Consider the following 17499-nt stretch of genomic DNA (forward strand, 5'->3'; position numbering starts at 1 on the left):
CTTCTTCTTCTCCTTCTTCTTCTCCTTCTCCCCCCTCCCCCCCGCCTTTCCTCTTTACAAATCTCCGTGTGTACTTTACAGAGGGAACTGAAAAGCCCCAGTTAACCGGGGAAGGCTGTGATGTAAATGGAATATTGCCAAAGCTGTGTATTAAAGGGTGCGCGCATGTAATAATAATACTAATAAAAAATACAGCTATAGGCCGCCGACTAGAGAAGGTCACGAAGCATCCGCGGGTGATTTATGGACTCGGGGATGTTGTCACAAGCAGAGTAGGGGTGTGAGGGGAACATTTTTATTTGAGATTAATAACATCAACATACAGAACGGAAACAGGATTATTAAAGCGACTGAATGTTTCCCCAAACGAAAATATTTTTAAATGAGATTGCTTTTTCTTTCTACCCTTCTTTCTCCCTTTCCGAGTCCTTCGTGCCAAAGTTGCGGTGATAAATCTCGGCGTGGCTTTAAAAATGTTTACGGCCCGAAACCGTTAATTCTGACACCAAATCACTGCTGTGTGAATGGTGTCCTCGTACACTATAAAGCATCTCCGTGCTCCTCCCCGCTTCGTGGCGAACCTCCGACCACGTTGGAGAAACACGAAAAAACATATTCTGAATCCTTAAGGCTTTTCTGCCTTTCAGGAAAACGGCCTGGTATTTTCCCTGCTGTTACCCTCTTACTGAACCCAGAGCTAATTAACAGTATGTATTTAATCTCTTAGACGCATTGAACTCTGAAATTACCACCAGAATGTAACCAAAACCCTTCCCGATGTATATATATTTTAAAAATTGCATTCAGAGTTCACCACCAGCCGTGGACAAACCGCCCACGGTTCACGCCACCCCGTTTCCATCACTAACGCGAACCCCAGAACGGGCGAAGCGTTTTCCTCGTCGGCGTTGCGGGGGGGGAGGGGGGGATTCCACGGGGGAAGGTGTGAGGAAACGCCGGGGAGACGGGGGATCGCATCAGATTTACAAAAATCAACCTGGTGTCCACCGCCTCCGATGGAAATATTGGGTTATCAATGGATGGAGACTGGGGCAATCCCTGGAAGTGCTGTGGTTACTTGGATGGGAGATAATCTCAGAGGAAATGCCGGGGCTTTTGTTCATTAGAGCCTCTCTTCTCCCCATTTCCACCCAAAAGGTTTCTCTCTATGATTAATTCCCTTGTCTAGGCTTTTCTGACCGAAGTTTCATACCTTCCCCCCCTTTTTTTCCCCCTCCCAGTTCTTCTGCTTTCTCAAAGTCCACCGCTGCCTCGTGTTTGCTGGACCAGACATCCGAGAATTGGTGAGTTTTGCTGAATATCCTACCTGGTCCCCTCTCTGTGTGTGTCCGTGTCTCCCCCTGCATCAGGCTTGGAAGCCATTCCTTCTCTAAAGTCACCCAACGTGACTTTTTTTTTTTTTTCTCCCCCCCTCCACCAACCCCAGAATAAGCACGGCTGCCCTGGATTTCAGCTGAGTATTTTCATTTTGCTACTGGCTTGTCTTTAAACTTTGTGATTTATGGCCCTAACTTTGAGGGAGTGTTTTAAATGGAAGATATTTCCTGTACTCCCTTTGAAGGGAAACCCAGTCAGATTGCAACATTTGCTGCTGATTTCGTGACGAGTGCGAGGGAGTTACATTTTAAAGAAAAATAAGCTGCAACCAAAGCAAAGATGGCAATACACAGGGAGCCTGAAAAAACTACTTACAGGAGCTCAACACAGAAACGTGCAACGACCTTCTTAACAGTTTTTTTTTTTTTTCGGCTGCCAGTTAGGGTTAAAACAAAATTTTGCACTTCAGAGGAGTTACTTGCAGAATCCGAGGTACTTCTGATTGTTTAGGTACTCCAAATAAGTCAGTGGAGATCCATAGTCAGTAATCTATAGAGTACTTCACCTACAGAGAAGTCTTTAAAAGAATAGTCCACGACTGTTTTTCCTCTTTCCTTCCCTGGAATTTCAACGCCGGGGCTCCAAAATAGGAACTAGCTTGTAGCAGGAGATTTATGTTGGAGCAGTTCATAAAAAGTCATATGGGGAGGGGAATAAAAGGCAATGATGGTGTCGCCTGGTCGAAACCCTCACGTCTGGGATCCGAACGCTGCAGGCAGAACAATAGCTGGAAACACCGTAGTCCTTGGGATAAGACTTTATCCATCACCTGGAAAACCTTGGCTGTCCAGCCCAGAGTAAGTCCTCTCAAAAGTCAAATGTTTACTTGGACACCCTTCTTTTTCTTTCCAGAGTTATCAGCCTTAAGGTGCACACACACACACACAAAAGAAAAAAAAAAAAAAGGGGGGCGATGGAAACCCCCCGACGGGTCGTACCTTCCCAGCGAAGTCCACAGAGCCTTTGTGGTCCCTCTTTTTCTTGGTTTGCTAAACGTAAATTCCCCCCCGTCAGCACTAAACCCAAAGGAGTGAGCGCCAGAATTAAAGGAGGGAAGACAGTCGTGATGTGAAACAAAAGTAGCACTTGGAAAAAAAAAAAAAAAAGAAAAGAAAGAAAAAAGTGCAGACACCTAAATTCCTTGCCCTGCCTTCCTCCCACTCGCCAGCCCCTCCTCGTCACGGACTTTCCCCAAAACGCATCTTGGCGAGTTTCTGCTTTGGCAGCCGTGTGGGAGCGGGGAAAGGCATAAATCTCCCGTGGCGACAGCGGCAGCGCCTTGCATAGCAATAACGGCGTTATTAATAATAGCAATAATAATCATCTTTATTGTTCAACACCTCGCTGCCTTGGCCTCCTCCGGGGGCGATTTGGGCCCTGACCCCCCCCTCCCCAAGCCCCTCACTCACTGCCCGGCGGAGGCCGAGGGGCGAGAGGAGCCCCCCGGACATTGGGAAGCACAAACTTAACGCCGAAGTTACGCGGGGCTGCGGAGTTACATCAACACAAGAGATTCCTTCCCCCTTCCCCCCCCGCCCGCCCTCGCAAACGCGGGGGCCGGCGGCTCCCACCCCCCACCCCTCCCAGTCCCCCAGAAAAGTGGGCTTCATATGGGGGGGGCTCTGCGCGGAGCCCGAGGCAGCCCCAGGGCCGGGGGAGGAGAAGCATCAGCTATTGAAAGAGCCGCGATTGCCGCCGCGGAAGGGGAGGGGGGAGACTATGACTATGTTGAAACGGTTTATTAGCATAAATTGACACCTAATTGTTAAACACGTGAATCAAAGGCAAGCTTTGCTATCTTTCTGCCTAGGCCTCTGTCCACCACGTCTGCAATTAGCATAATTTTTCACTAGTGACGCTGTTTGGGAGGCTCGTTGGCTTTGCCCGGCAATCCGAAACAAATCTTTATTTTTAAATATCCCCTCCGCTTTATTCCCCCCTCGCCCACCCTCCCGTAGCCTGGATTCTTTTCGTTATTATTTTAATCCCAGCCAAGCATTGCATAGTTAAAAGGGGGGGGGGTGTTGTGTTCAGCTTTTCTTTCTTTCTTTTTTTTTTTCCCTTCTCCTTTCCCTTCTTCCCCTTTGCTGTGGTAAAGCAGAGGCCATTGTTATCAGTGAGCAGCGCGTACCAGTCTATAGGGCAACTAGAATCTCAGGGTTTGTCCATTCAAAGCCCTCAGCTTTTCTGCACATCTTGGAAGCTGGAAAGCATCTTGATTTTTTTTTTTTTTTCCCTCTTCCCAAACGGAGACAGAGAGACAATTTGAGCTGCCGTAACCGAAAGCTCCACTGGCTGAGCCCCCTCCCCCTCTGTTTTGGCTTTTTTTTTTATACATATATACATGCATATGCTGGATTTTTTTCCTCTCTCTCGTATATTCCTTTAACGTTTTTAAAGGAAGGGGGTCATTCCTTGCTTATTGATTGCGTGGATGCTGGATGTGAAAATATATTATGTCTGCCTGTGCTTTGCTCGTCAGAGACTAAGGTAAGCCGGACTCAAATAGGCTATCACTTTGTGAATGGCGGAGTATATGTCCCAATGATTTATGACCATATGACTCCAATCTCGGTTCAAGAAGAGTTCACAAGCTTTAAGCTTCCTTCCACGCAGAGACTCTTTTGCAGCCCTCATCCAGGGCCCTTTTTTCCCCCCCTGCTTTACAACTGGGGAGTTCTGGTTGGGGTGAAGCTCGGTTGTGGGGGAGGGAAGAGGGAAATTTTAGGAATGTGTCTCTATTTTCCAGGCATATCCACCGCAAGGCAGTCGCTGGGATTTGAGCTCTTTCTGAGCAGCCGACCTATTGTTAAGGGCATGTTTAGAATATTTATTATTAATAATAATTTAAATTAAAAGCGGGGCTATGCCTGGTTTCGCTGGCTCTGGGAAATATACCTTAGGAGGGGGCGGGGGGAGGGGAAAGGCGCTGCTCTTCTTCATAAACACAGTCAGGTTGTGAATTTAGGATTTCCAACATGGAGGGGATGGCTTTGCAGGAGAATCCCTCTGCCTTACATTTCTTTTATCTTTTTCCCCCGGCCGCCTGATTTTTTTCCCGAGCATCCTCCTCCCCGCAGCCCTTTCCCTCTCGCAACTTCCCCCGATTTTTATTTATTTTTAATTTATTTTTTTTTAAAATGCCTCTAAATCCTCGCACTCAAAAGTTGCAGGAAAAGAGTTTGTGGTTAAATGTTACCGCTCGCAAAGTGAAACTTGGAGCGTGATGAAACACCCAGCGCGGATCCTGCCCGGGTTTAATTGGAACAGGAGATAATCGAATATTTATTATTCTGCCTGAGATTTTTTTTTTTTTAAACAATTCCTTGGAGTAAATAATTAGGATTGCGGCCGTCCTCGGCGAAGATAAATGAGCGGCATTTGCGAGGCGCTGAGAGATGAGGTACAAAGCAAATCTTCTGTGGAAGCCACAAGCGAGCGAGCTTTTGGGCGAAGGGGATTGTAAATTTATTTTATGGACATTTAAAAAAAAAATCGTCGCTGTTATTTTTAGCTACTTTAGCTGAGCCTCTCCGCTCTGTTCTGGTTTGGGTTTGTTTTGTGGTTTGTTTTTTTTTTAAGAAACCTATGCCAGACGGGAAGGCCTTGGAGAAATTCCCACCTCTGCCCTCGTAGATATTTTCAGCAAACCTATTCATAATAAAGGCGCTGCTGTTTGTTAATTAATTCACAGCTTCTCGGCTCGGGTAGTGGAGTCTACTTTTTAATAAGACATATTTATCATGGCGAGGAAACCAAATGAAAATAACTCCCAGCAAGGATATCATCCTCTCTGTAGACAATAATACATCTCCGTGGAAGATACAATACAGATTTGGGAATGCATAAAGGATTTAATCAGTGTAAAAAAGCAAAGCAGTCCCTTCGTGGACACGTTGTCTGAGGCTGTGTTAGAAGTGTACGGAGGTTTCATCTGACATGACATAAGAACACAGCAGTCAGGGAAAGGAAAAAAAAGATGTTATTTATTGTCGAGCTGTGGCTTCTGTTAAACCCCGGTACTTAGAAATATCGCATTAGACTTTATCTCCACCGAGTTTATTTTATTTTATTTTAGAGAATGAAAGAGCCCAGATAAAATTAAATATACAATAGATACAATTAAATATACAATGGATATCAATTTCAAAACAAAATGCACAGTGGCTCCTCGCAAACTCTAAGCTGCAGAGAGAAGTCACTGCCTTTTTAAAACACGTTTGCTGCTTGATTGATCCTCACACATCAGACTGTTTTCAGGTCAAGATAGTTTTCATATTTCTAAGTAGAAATAAGTCTGTGTTTATGGTAGAGAAAGTTTATGTTTTGAGAAAAGACAGAGAAAGAAAGAGATAAAGAAAAATAAAAAGGTCAGAGAGAGAAAGAAAAAAGGAAGGTTTCATTTTGTAATTTGAGGTTTTGGATTGGGTTTTTAGACTTTTTGAGCTTGGATTAAGGGAGGGAGGAACGATGAAAAATCAAAGGGTAGAAAGTTAAGAGCAAATGGCCTGGTGACGCGATTGTTTTCCAAGGCAAAAAAAACAACAGCAATTAAACTGGTTTTGGAATCACATCTTGCCAATGATAGTTCCAGATTCAAGACTGATGAGTACAAAGCAGCGCAGGCAATGAAGGGGTATGTTTTCTAAATACAACCTGTGCTACCAGAGAGAGTAACAAACAGGCCAAAGGAAGCACATTCTTGAATTCATGCCCCTGCTTAAATCTGCTTAAAATATTTGCACTGAATTCCAAAGACATTGTGTAAACAGCAAATCAAGCCAACTGTGTCAGGACACCGTTACCTGGATAAAACACATTGACTATTTGCTGTTTCCAGTTTAAAAACAAATATACCAGACAGAGGCCCTACAATAAACTTAGCAGACTTTTAATTTCTGATGATATGATGTCTTGATGGTTTTCGTGTGTGTGACTGGCAGATTTGAATAGGTCAGGGGTAAGAAAGCAAGACTTTCATTACTTTCATGCTTGTAGCTAGCAATTATCCATTCTGGATTCTTATATTTACATTAATGTGTGTGTTATCTGGACATGGATGTGTATACGTGCACACAAACACACATCTACATGCATATACGTATGCATGGATGTGTGTATATATGTATACAGATAAATACAGAAGTAGATGTATACAGAGGAAACCACGTGTACTTACAGAGCATGTGTGTAGTTATACATCCTGGGTGCAATCCTCTAAGGGAAAAAAAAGGTGCAACCAACCAACCAACCAGGAAAACTACCCCCAAAACCAGCTCAACTCTTTTGCACTGTAACATTTGTTGAGCCTCCTTAGGCTGCACACAGGACAAAATCTGCTCAAAGCATCTGTTCGCCCTGTTCTACGGGACCCTATTCATGTCATGGGCCTTTCAGGCCCCAAGATGGATTCATAGGCTGGGTACTATTATTGTGTGTTTTCTCCTAACCTTTCAGGTCAGCTTCCAATAGACAGCTGGAAACGGCCTGTCACGTGGCCTTGGGGTGCCAATGTTCTGCCATAGGGGTGTCAAGACCCTGGTAGCCGGAAAAATCATTTTGGGGAGTCCCAGAGATGCAGAAGACAACGTACTACGACAGCTCCACGCTCTTTGGGGGTTACTCCTATGGGAGTGCCAATGGGTTCGGCTACGAGGGTCCCCAGCAGCCCTTCCAGCCGGCCTCTCACGTGGAGAACGACTACCAGCGGTCCGCCTGCTCCCTCCAGTCTCTTGGCAACACAACCCCGCACGCAAAAAATAAAGACCTGAACGGGAGCTGCATGCGTCCAAGTTTGCCCCAGGAGCACCATCCGCCTCCCCCCGTCTCGCCGCCCCCAAACCCTGCCACCAACAGCACCAGTAGCAACAGCAATAACCAGTCGGGGAGCACTAAAACTGCCCCCAGCAAAGCCAACCTCAGTGCAAACGCCAGTCTCACCAAGCAGATTTTCCCCTGGATGAAAGAATCGAGGCAAAACTCCAAACAGAAAAACAGCTCCCCTAGCACAGGTACACTGTTCTGCTTTTGTAACTCTCCGCTTTCCTAAACAGCGAGGTAACGAAGCCGCTGGCCAGAGTGGTCTTCTTTGGAGGGAGGGGAGATGGGGAGAGGATCCAGCAACAGTCCAGTGAGGATCCCGATGCTGGGCACGATCCCAAGACTGCCAGCCTCACGCCCTGGCCAGGCTGAGCGAGCCTTGGCCCATCCTGCAGCACTGGCTGCGCACACTTGGTTTATTTTAAACATATCCAGAGCACCACAGGGAAATACAGCCAGGCGGTTGTACACAGCCGGTGTCTGGCTGTGTGGATACAGATACATGAAAATGTACACCCATTGCTCAACCTAGCGATGCTAAAGCAGAGCGCTTGTTCTCATCCCACCTCCCTGCCTCCAGACACAGCAGTAAACATGGTGCTCTCTGAGTGTACGTGTGTGTATATAGAGCATGTGTGTAAACACATGGATATTCTTGCATGCATACACACATCCCTAATGCCATCAAGAAAAAAAAATGGTACGGAAATATCACTGTTCTGACAAATACACTCATATAAACTTTGGGGCAAACACTTCATTCTATGTTAATATAATTTATCTGTTATATCCATGTTCATCTCCCAAAAAGGTAGGTACAAATGTGATTTAGTGTTTAACAATGTACATGCAAATATTTGTGTTACACAAATACAAGACACACTCAAGATGTGTGTGTGTGCGTGCATTCGTACCTCGGCAAACAAAATACCTCCCAACACTGACCCGTGTTAGTATTAATTGGCTTTGCAGTGACTGCCCCCCTGCCAAATATTATTTTCTCAAAATTATCTGTTGGAAATAATCGACTCCTAAATAAATGGCCCTGGAATCCTTTTCTACATGACATGATCAAATTTTCATAAACCAGGGGCAGCTTTGGAGAACAGAACTCTTAATAAATGACATGATTATGGAGTGCAGGCTAATGCAAAGGGGTGAGGGAAGGGGGGGGTCAAACTCTTGTGCCTGTTCCAGGATTTATTAAGAAACGATGCATTCAATTTCTGCATGTAAGTAATTATCTTTTATTTCATTTCACGGCCAGCAGAAACCTGCAGCGGCGAGAAAAGCCCTCCAGGCTCCTCGGCCTCCAAGAGAGCCCGCACAGCCTACACCAGTGCTCAGCTGGTGGAGCTGGAGAAGGAATTCCACTTCAACCGCTACCTGTGCAGGCCCCGCCGCGTGGAGATGGCCAACCTGCTGAACCTCAGCGAGAGGCAGATCAAGATCTGGTTCCAGAACAGGAGGATGAAGTATAAGAAAGATCAGAAGTCGAAAGGCATGGGGTCCTCTTCTGGAGGGCCTTCCCCCACCGGCAGCCCACCTCAGCCCATGCAATCCTCAGCCGGATTTATGAACGCCTTGCACACCATGAGCAGTAACTATGATGCCCCCTCACCGCCTTCCTTCAATAAACCCCACCAAAATGCCTATGCCATGTCAACTAACTACCAAAACCCCATCAAAGGCTGCCCCTCCCAGCAGAAATACGCCAACACGGCCCCCGAGTATGACCCCCACGTCTTACAAGGGAACGGGGTGGCCTACGGGACTCCCAGTATGCAGGGAAGCCCCGTCTATGTTGGAGGTAACTATGTGGATTCTATGCCCACCTCTGGCCCGTCCCTTTATGGCCTCAATCACCTGCCACATCACCAGGCTGCCAACATGGACTACAACGGGCCTCCGCAGATGCCCCCGAGCCAGCACCATGGACCATGCGAGACCCACCCCACCTACACAGACCTTTCCACGCACCACGCTTCTTCTCAGGGCAGAATCCAAGAGGCGCCCAAGCTGACCCACCTGTGATAGAGAGCAGGGACAGGCTCAGGTGAAGCGGATGGGACCTCGCCACAGGGCACGGGAAAGGGGAAGAGGGCAGGATTGGCTTCAGGAACATTTGTGTTGAGCTATTTTATTTCTTTCTTTGACGGGGCAATTTCTACCCATTTGTTGTGCTTGCTATTACTATTTCTGGGTTTTATTAGGCACAATTTCCAACCATTTCAGTATTTACTGCCAAGAGCAGCTTTCTCTCTGAAGAGATATACCTCCTGTGTTTCAACACAAATGCTTCTGAAAAGGGTTTGGGGTAGTTTTGTGGGAATCTAGCAGATTTTTATCAGCAACATCCTTCCAAACCAAGTACCAATCGTCACTGATAATTCTTGGACACTGGAAAGGAGAACAGTCAGACAGCCAATTCCTTACAGTTGGTCTCTCTACGTCTACAGAAACATGCACACGTGTATACATATGCAATCAAAAGAGATTTGCAAGAAAACTACCCTCCTCTCCAACTCCTTCTCAAGAGGAGCCTCGCACTTTCCTTTCCAGCCTTCAGAAGGCGGCATCCTTTTTCACTGAGTAACTTCCCACCAGCCCCCACATAAACTGCAAATATACACACCTGCCAACACATGGGATTCACGCTCTTCCCCTCCAGCCCCTGTCTCCCCTCTCAAAAATAAAAAAAAAAAAATTTAAAAATTAGAATAAGAGAGGTCTAAGAATTGCAAAAAGGTTTGGGAAACAAGTTTTTGAAATGCCTAAAACCTCCTCTACCAACAATAACAGCAGTCCAAAGAGAGGAACAAAGAGTTGACAGGTCTGAATATTTTCCCACCTTCGCCTCTGACGACATGAAGTCTCCATTCGACGACACTGGGGTTTTTTGTTCTGGGGGTATTTTTCTTAGGGTTCAGTAACAGAAAAGCAATCTTAAGACTTAGAAGTCCTATGCTTCTTCCCTCCTATTCTCTTGACCTTACGTGAAAACAGGGTATATTTGAACAAACGGAATGTCCTCCAATCGAAGCAGAAGTGAATGGATCTCTAGTATTTGCTAATGCTTTCTTGTCTGGACATCTTTGTTGCACTTAGAGTTTACATATAATGGGTATAAAAACAACTTTGAAGGGCGTTCGTACAACTCAGTCGAGACGTCCTTCAATAGGTGTGTGTTCTGGTGAACATTCATATATATTTATTGGTTATAGCCAGTTTAAAATATTTTCATTTTTTGTATTATTTATCCCCAATATTATGTATTTATATGAGGAAAAAAGAATCAAATTGTACTTTTTTAGTATTTACTTGTTATAAAGGACATTGTGTTTCCTTGTCATTGTACAACAAGCTTATTTTAGTTATTGTAATTTAGAAAGACCAGTAGTTTTATGTTACCTGCGTACTTATGAATAATGTAATTAGTTCTACTGGAGGCATGAGAGCAGAACCAGACTGTAATTGTATAGTCCTGAATTAGAAGAACTATAGCTAATCCCTCCCTCCCACCTCACCCCTCCTCTTTGGAGATCTTTCTTTGTTCTTATAGTAGTTATTTTATTTCCTTGCTTAAGGGTTGTCTGTTGAACAATTCTTGAATAAACTTTCTGTTATCAATTTTATCTTGTCCTCTCAGTCGGGCTGAAAGGCAAAACATAAATAACGTGTATGTAAAAATAGCGAAGAGAAGGCAGGGAAGGCAGCGCTCGAAATGTTCCGGAGTTCGGACAGGGGGGTTCACGTCTGCGTCCCCTTCTGGGGTGAAACCCCGGGGGTTCGGGCCCGGGGCGGCCGGCCCGGCCCCGCCGCCCCCTCCGCGGCCCTGCGCGGCCCGGCCCGCGCCCGCGGCCACAAAAGGGGGTCACGTGGCGCCGGGGCCGGGCTGCCATTGGGCCGCGAATGAAAACAAAGGAAAAGGATTAATCACAAAAAAAAAAAAGGGGGGGGGGGAGCCCCGGAGTTTCTATGCGGGGTCCTTCCTTGAAAGTGAGGAGAAATTAAATTACTTGTTATAATTAATTATTATAAAAATACGGCACATGTGCACGCACGCACAGACACACATACATGTGCACACGCACACACACAAACCCCCACACACTTACATCCCCCTCAGACCAACACACGCATCTAAAATTGTTATTAAAAGGCAGAAAAAGCCACCGACAAAGGTTACGTTATCAGTGCGAGCGAAAGGGAGAATAACTCTGTGCCAGCAGCAAAAGCAGATGGGATAATACCGTGAATAATTTGCTTTTTATGCTCTAAAGCCCTAAGAAAACTTATATTAAAGCAGCGAGGGCCCGTAAAAGTTTTATGGCTCTGGAAAGGGGGTGAACTGTTTGTCAGGCTCCAAATGCTCCATTTCTGTGGCTGGTGAAGAGAGGAAGGTCCCCTCCGGAGGAAAAGAGAGGGGGGATTTGATTGTTGCCGGGAGAAAAGGGTGAAAAGGCTGTAAAAAGTACCGAAAAAAAGAGCTGGGCTGTAGAAATAAGGAGTGTGTGCATCCGTATTTTACACACGCAGGTGTGCACAGCCAGGGACGTCCATAGGTGCCTGGATAAACCCACACGTATAAAAAGGTCGAGTGGAGAAAGCTTTACATGAGAAATGATCTCGCGTTTCTTTCTATCTCTGCTCTCTCTTAATAAATGAAGTTCCAGGTTAATAATTATAACCTTCGTGCAATAATAAATAACGGTATAACAGAGAGACAGGGCTTGTTTTTCTCCCCAGGACCGGGGCTGGGTTATGCCCGTCCATGCAGAGAGCAATTTACCATTCGGGGATACTGTAATTTAAAAGCATAAAAGCGTGCAGGGTCTGATTGGGATCGGCTCAAAGAACAAGAGCTTGGGTTGGGCTTGGGTTTGTCGTTGGCTTCTACCCCCCCACCCCCCCTCCTTGAATATAATTTTCCCAGCCTCGCATCCCGGTCGCCATGTTGCTGGGGTTTGTGTCAGGGATTCCCAGGAGCTAGTTAAAATCGTGGAAAAAAGAAGGCAATTCCGAGGCTCGGAGCGTGACACCTCTCAGTTTGGCGATGGGCTCCCCCTCCTCCAGCTCCTCACAGCCCCACTTTAATTTGCACTAAAGAAGCAGGCCTGGGTTTGTTTTACAATTATTGCATTTCTCTGTCGCTCACTAACTCTGTGAATTTATTCGTATAAGGTGATGCCTTGCCCCTTGAGGAGGGAGATATTTCTTTTCTTGTGCCTCCGTCTGGTGCGTGGGAAAAAATCCCTCTTTCCCCAAGAGGTTTTTTATTTTCTTTCTTTCTTTCTTTCTTTCTTTCTTTCTTTCTTTCTTTCTTTCTTTCTTTCTTTCTTTCTTTCTTTCTTTCTTTCTTTCTTTCTTTCTTTCTTTCTTTCTTTCTTTCTTTCTTTCTTTCTTTCTTTCTTTCTTTCTTTCTTTCTTTCTCTTTCCTTCTTTCCTTCTTTCTTTCATTTTATTTCCTTGCAACTTTAGTGTTAGCAAAAGCAGCGAGACCAGCTGGAAACGGATGGAAAGAGTTTTCCTTTTGCATCCCAAACTCTTTCGCTGTCTCCCAGCTCCCCACCCCGTCCCTCAAAGCACGGGGAGGAACTGGCAGCCTCGGGGCAAAGCCCGAGACCCCCCAAATGCCACTTTAAACCAAACAAGCAAGAAATGACCGGAAACTCAACTATTAATTTTTATAAAAGTCCTGATCTGCCGAGATTGAGTAGATTTATGCTGATTTCGGTAAGTGTGTTCACATATAGGAAATATTTATGGAAATTCTCCCTTCAATCAAGCTGCGTTTTGTAAATGCTTTTTTATTTTCTTCCCCCCACCCTTTGCTAAACTGCGCTTCGGCCTCGGCTTCAGCTTTAGATTTATTATGTGTTTCTCAGAAACCCTTACCACCCACACAGATGCTTGAACTGACAAAAGTTTCTAGGCTTCTCCCTGCGTGAATGCAGCCCCGCCAGTCCCTCTCTGCTGCAAAATGGGAGAAATGGACCTTGAACAAACAAACTGCAAACCAGCCACATTTCCATTCTACCACAAGAAGCTTATTTTTTTTCCTCCCCCCAAATTTTTGCTTCCTAGACTTCCTGAATTCAGACCCTTGAATTAAACTTCTTGAATCTTTCTTGGTTTAAGTAACTCTTTAGCAAAAGCCAAATTTGTTCGCTGAGTTAGGCCGAGCTGTCAAAAGTCTTTCGAGAAAAAGATTGATCGTTTCTCTCTTCTTTTTGGTTTGTGTGGACCCGGGCACTTTAAAAGGAAGAAAAAAAATCTTCCTGGGAAATGGCTTTTCGTTTTATTTATTTATTTTGTAAACTCTGGAAGTGGCGCTGTTTATTGGCGGTGGGGGAAAAGGGGGAAAAAAGATGGGAAGGAAGAAACGTGATTTCAAAGATATCCGTGACCTTAAAATATGTTTGGCCTTTAAGAAAAGCACAAAGAATCCATTAAGTCTGGCTTTAGAAGCAGAAGGATTATGCGGTTCCTTTAAAAGTAATTTAACCAGGTAAATCAGGCCGATTTAAATATACTTGACTTGAAAGCTCACTTGATTTCCTAAGTGTTCATACCCAGACCCAGACACAAACCTCCTGACCAAACCCTCCTGCTGGCTCGAACTTCCCAAGCTCTGCAATACATATATATATATATATGATATGCAAATGCATCAGGCACTCCCGGCCTCGGTTGCCAGACCCGAGATCCCGTCTGGCTCGCGGTTTAGGCTGCGTTTCCCTGGCTGCATTTCCTCGGAGGGGGGGAAAGCCCCTTTTCCCACGCCTGGTTTCCCCCCTCCTCGGGGGTACAAACACTCGGGAGCTCAGCGAGGGAGTCTGGAGCCGCACGGCACAGGCAGGGCAGGCAGCGCAGGCAGCAGCTCCCTGGCCGCAGCCCCCGGCCCCGGCAGAGCCGCCCGTCGCCCCGCGGCCGGCCGAGGAGGGATGGCGGCGGAGGGGAGGAGGGGACTTTTCTGGGGATCTTCTCTCGCCTTTTTTAATCAATTAAAGAAAATAATGCTTTCTGTTTGCCACCAGGCCCCGCCTGCCATTGGCCAGGGCTGGCCACGTGACCAGGAATTGGCTGCAATTTCGCCCCAGTCTCGAGTTTAATAGAGCAAGGTCCCCATACGCCTGTATTATCAGCAATATAACAATTATAAAAAGCCCGAGAACCATCATCATCACTGCCATAAAAACTGAGGCCCTCAGATTTCTTTCCCTCTCCCCCTCCTCCTCCCTCTTCCCCCCTCCCACTTTTTAAACCCTGGGCCCTGGAAAAGCCATGAATTTTGAATTTGAGAGGGAGATCGGGTTTATAAATAGCCAGCCTTCGCTCGCAGAGTGCCTGACGTCTCTTCCCGCTGTCCTGGAGACATTTCAAACTTCATCAATCAAGGACTCGACATTAATTCCTCCTCCTTTTGAGCAAACCGTCCTCAGCCTGAATCCTTGTTCCAGCAGCCAGGCAAGACCGAGGAGCCAAAAAAGAGCATCTCATGGCCTGCTCCAGCTCCAGCCCCAGCCTCCGGCACAGCCCGGCCCCTTGGCAGCGGAATTCCCCTGGATGAAGGAGAAGAAATCCTCCAAGAAATCTACCCAGGCTCCATCCTCTTCTTCCTCCTCTTCCCCCCCATCATCTTCCTCGGTGCCGGTCCCTGCCGCAGGATCTCCTGCAGGTTCGTATAATGAGGGGGTGAGGGGGTGTTTGCTGAAATCGGAGAGGATCCGAATAATAAACAATGCCCCCCACTCCCCGACCCCAGAGCAGCCCTACCCCAGCCCCCCCCGCCCCCCAGCAGACTTTGCCCCGCACCTCCCCCGAACGCATGTCACGCAATAAAATACACCGCAGCAATGTACACAGCCGAGGGAGGGGGGGGGTTCTCCTGCCTTCTCCCCCCGCAAATAAAAGAGCAAATTGATGTAACTCCTGCGAAAGCAAAGAGGGAGAGGGGGCCGGGGGGAGCCGGGCTCTTTATTAGCTCCAGCGGGGGGACCTGGCAGCCGAGCCACAGCTCCATTTGTTTGATTTTCCCTCCCAGCCCTGAGTTATTTTTTTTTTTACAGCCTACAGGAGGGGAAAAAAAAGCCAAAAAACCCGAAGGAAGAGCGGAGGGGGGAAAGAAAGACGGGTGGGTAACGCGGCGGCTGCTCCCAGCAGGATGGGGAAGTGGAAAGAGCGAGAGCTGGACTCTCAGCGCCCAGCACAGTGGGGAGAGCCAGTTCCTCATGGCAAAATAAACTAAATACACCCCCAAATCCCCCCTAATCCCCCAATAAAGTGATAACCTCTCCCTGAGGCTCCTCTTGGCCGGGGAGCTCAGCAGCCCTGGACAGGGACCCTCCTTCCCCCGGGACAAAGTGTTTAAGGCACAATTCAGTGTTTCAGTATTTTAATGGCACCGTTCAGGTAAACGCCGGGCAGGAGAAGGGCGGACACCGGAGCTCATTGGCCAGATAATACAGGAATAATGAAATCAAAGCCCCACAGCGTCCGTCCCCGGACTACCGGCAAAAGAAAAAAAAAAATAAAAGGAAGGAAAGGGTCGAAATTCCCCTTGTTCGCGAAGATGGCAGAGAAGGAAGGTCCCTGAAGGAAGGGGCCAGGGAGAAAAATCCTTTCTCCTCCGTGGGACAAGGAAAGTGATTTCCAAGCCTCTTCCACGGTGGGAAGAGTTTAATAAAACATTTATTTTTTTCCCGTAGCGGCTCCCCCCCACACACACTCATGCTCGTTAATGCGGGGCACGGCTCTGCCCTGCCCGCAACAGGGAGGGGACGGATCCGGACCCTCCGCTTGCCCCCGCTCCCTCTCTTTGCAACGTGCGGTTTTTTATGTGTTTAAGACATCCAGGGGCTGGCAGACACCAGCGGCTCCAGGAGGCTCCGGACCGCGTACACCAACACGCAGCTGCTGGAGCTGGAGAAGGAATTTCACTTCAACAAATACCTCTGCAGGCCCCGGCGGGTGGAAATCGCGGCTCTGCTCGACCTCACCGAGCGGCAAGTCAAGGTCTGGTTCCAGAACCGCCGGATGAAGCACAAGAGGCAAACCCAGTACAAAGAAACCCCTGACGGGGATCTCGCCTACCCCAACCTGGACGAGGGCAGCGACCCGGCGGAGGAGGCTGAGGAGAGCCCGGCTTTCGGGCCGGCTCCGGAGACCGGCGGGCCCTACCGGAGGGAGAAGCCGGGGAGCGAGGAGCCCGGGAGCCCGCGGTTCGCGGCGGCGGGGGCCAGGGGGGAGCCCGGGGCCGTCGCCGGCCCCTCGGACCGTGCCTACCCCGAGAGCCAGGACTCGCCTTTGTTGCCAGAGCTGAGCATCTTCTCGGCAGAGTCCTGCCTGCAGCTCTCGGAGGGGCTTTCCCCCGGTCTCCAGGGCTCCCTGGAGAGCCCCGTCCACTTCTCCGAGGAAGACTTGGACTTTTTTACAAGCGCACTTTGTACTATAGATTTGCAACATTTAAATTTCCAATAGCCGCCCCCGCTCCCCGCCCGCCTCGCCGTTTCTGGTTTCTGTCCCGTCCCGAGCCACCGCCAGCTCCCCCCAGGCTTCCGCAAGGAGGGGGGGCACCCCAAAAATAAACCCCAGCCATCTCTCATTCAATCACCTCATTCCACCCCCCAAACACTTTCTTTTAAAGCTTCTCACACTGTGGGACCCGCATCACCCTCCCAATATTTATTCTAGGAGGCTCACATGAAAGAACGGCCCGAGTTTTGCTAAATGCAGGTATTTAAGTATAGTTTTAATATTTTTTTCTTATTTATTTTAAAGAAAGCACCCGATAGTTCTCACGCACGTCAGAGATGCCAGCCCCCAAGAGAAAACATTTGTAAATCCTTCAAGCGACTTTCTCAGGAATCAGAACGAGACTTTTAGATTTCTTAATAAAATAAAATAAAAACAGAGGAATTTTCCTTCCTCTTTTTAAGTTTTAGATGTAGACTATTTATTCAAATCCTTTAATAGTAAATGGCAAATTATTTATTGTACATTATTTTCATAGAGTAAATAAATGTCTTTATAAAACCAAGAAACGTGTGTTGCTACATATTTCTTTCGAAAATGTGATATTTTTTGCCTAAATCATTCGCCTTCCTCCTTCCTGCTTTGCAGTAATGATCTCCTCGTGTGCATTGAGAGAGGAGACAAAAGACATTGCTCCCAACTAACACTTCAAGAGGCTTCGGGAGTCAGAAATATTTGCTGTATTCAGTTCTGTTTGCATTGGTTTTTATTTATTTAATTTTTTTACCAAACCAAAGCAGACAT

General features: G+C 47.1%; 2 protein-coding genes across 5 annotated transcripts; both read left to right on the plus strand.

The window, feature by feature from the left end:
• The first annotated feature begins 304 nt into the window (after nt 1-304).
• HOXB3 (homeobox B3) lies at nt 305-10413 on the plus strand. Of its 4 annotated transcripts, none has more exons than XM_063354700.1 (3): nt 305-2195; nt 6856-7409; nt 8486-10413. In XM_063354700.1, the coding sequence occupies exons 2-3, from the start codon at nt 6974-6976 to the stop codon at nt 9250-9252; spliced, it is 1203 nt and encodes a 400-aa protein (XP_063210770.1). In that variant the 5' UTR covers nt 305-2195; nt 6856-6973; the 3' UTR covers nt 9253-10413. The 4 variants fall into 4 exon arrangements, with proteins under 4 accessions (XP_063210770.1, XP_063210773.1, XP_063210771.1 ...); XM_063354703.1 differs by having other exon boundaries at nt 8489-10413; XM_063354701.1 differs by having other exon boundaries at nt 305-1304.
• A 3940-nt stretch (nt 10414-14353) lies between these two features.
• HOXB2 (homeobox B2) lies at nt 14354-17217 on the plus strand. Its single transcript, XM_063354684.1, has 2 exons — nt 14354-14899; nt 16070-17217. The coding sequence occupies exons 1-2, from the start codon at nt 14506-14508 to the stop codon at nt 16699-16701; spliced, it is 1026 nt and encodes a 341-aa protein (XP_063210754.1). The 5' UTR covers nt 14354-14505; the 3' UTR covers nt 16702-17217.
• Nucleotides 17218-17499: the final 282 nt, after the last annotated feature.

This window comes from Chroicocephalus ridibundus, chromosome 17 (assembly GCF_963924245.1).
Source record: "Chroicocephalus ridibundus chromosome 17, bChrRid1.1, whole genome shotgun sequence".
NCBI lineage: Eukaryota > Metazoa > Chordata > Aves > Charadriiformes > Laridae > Chroicocephalus > Chroicocephalus ridibundus.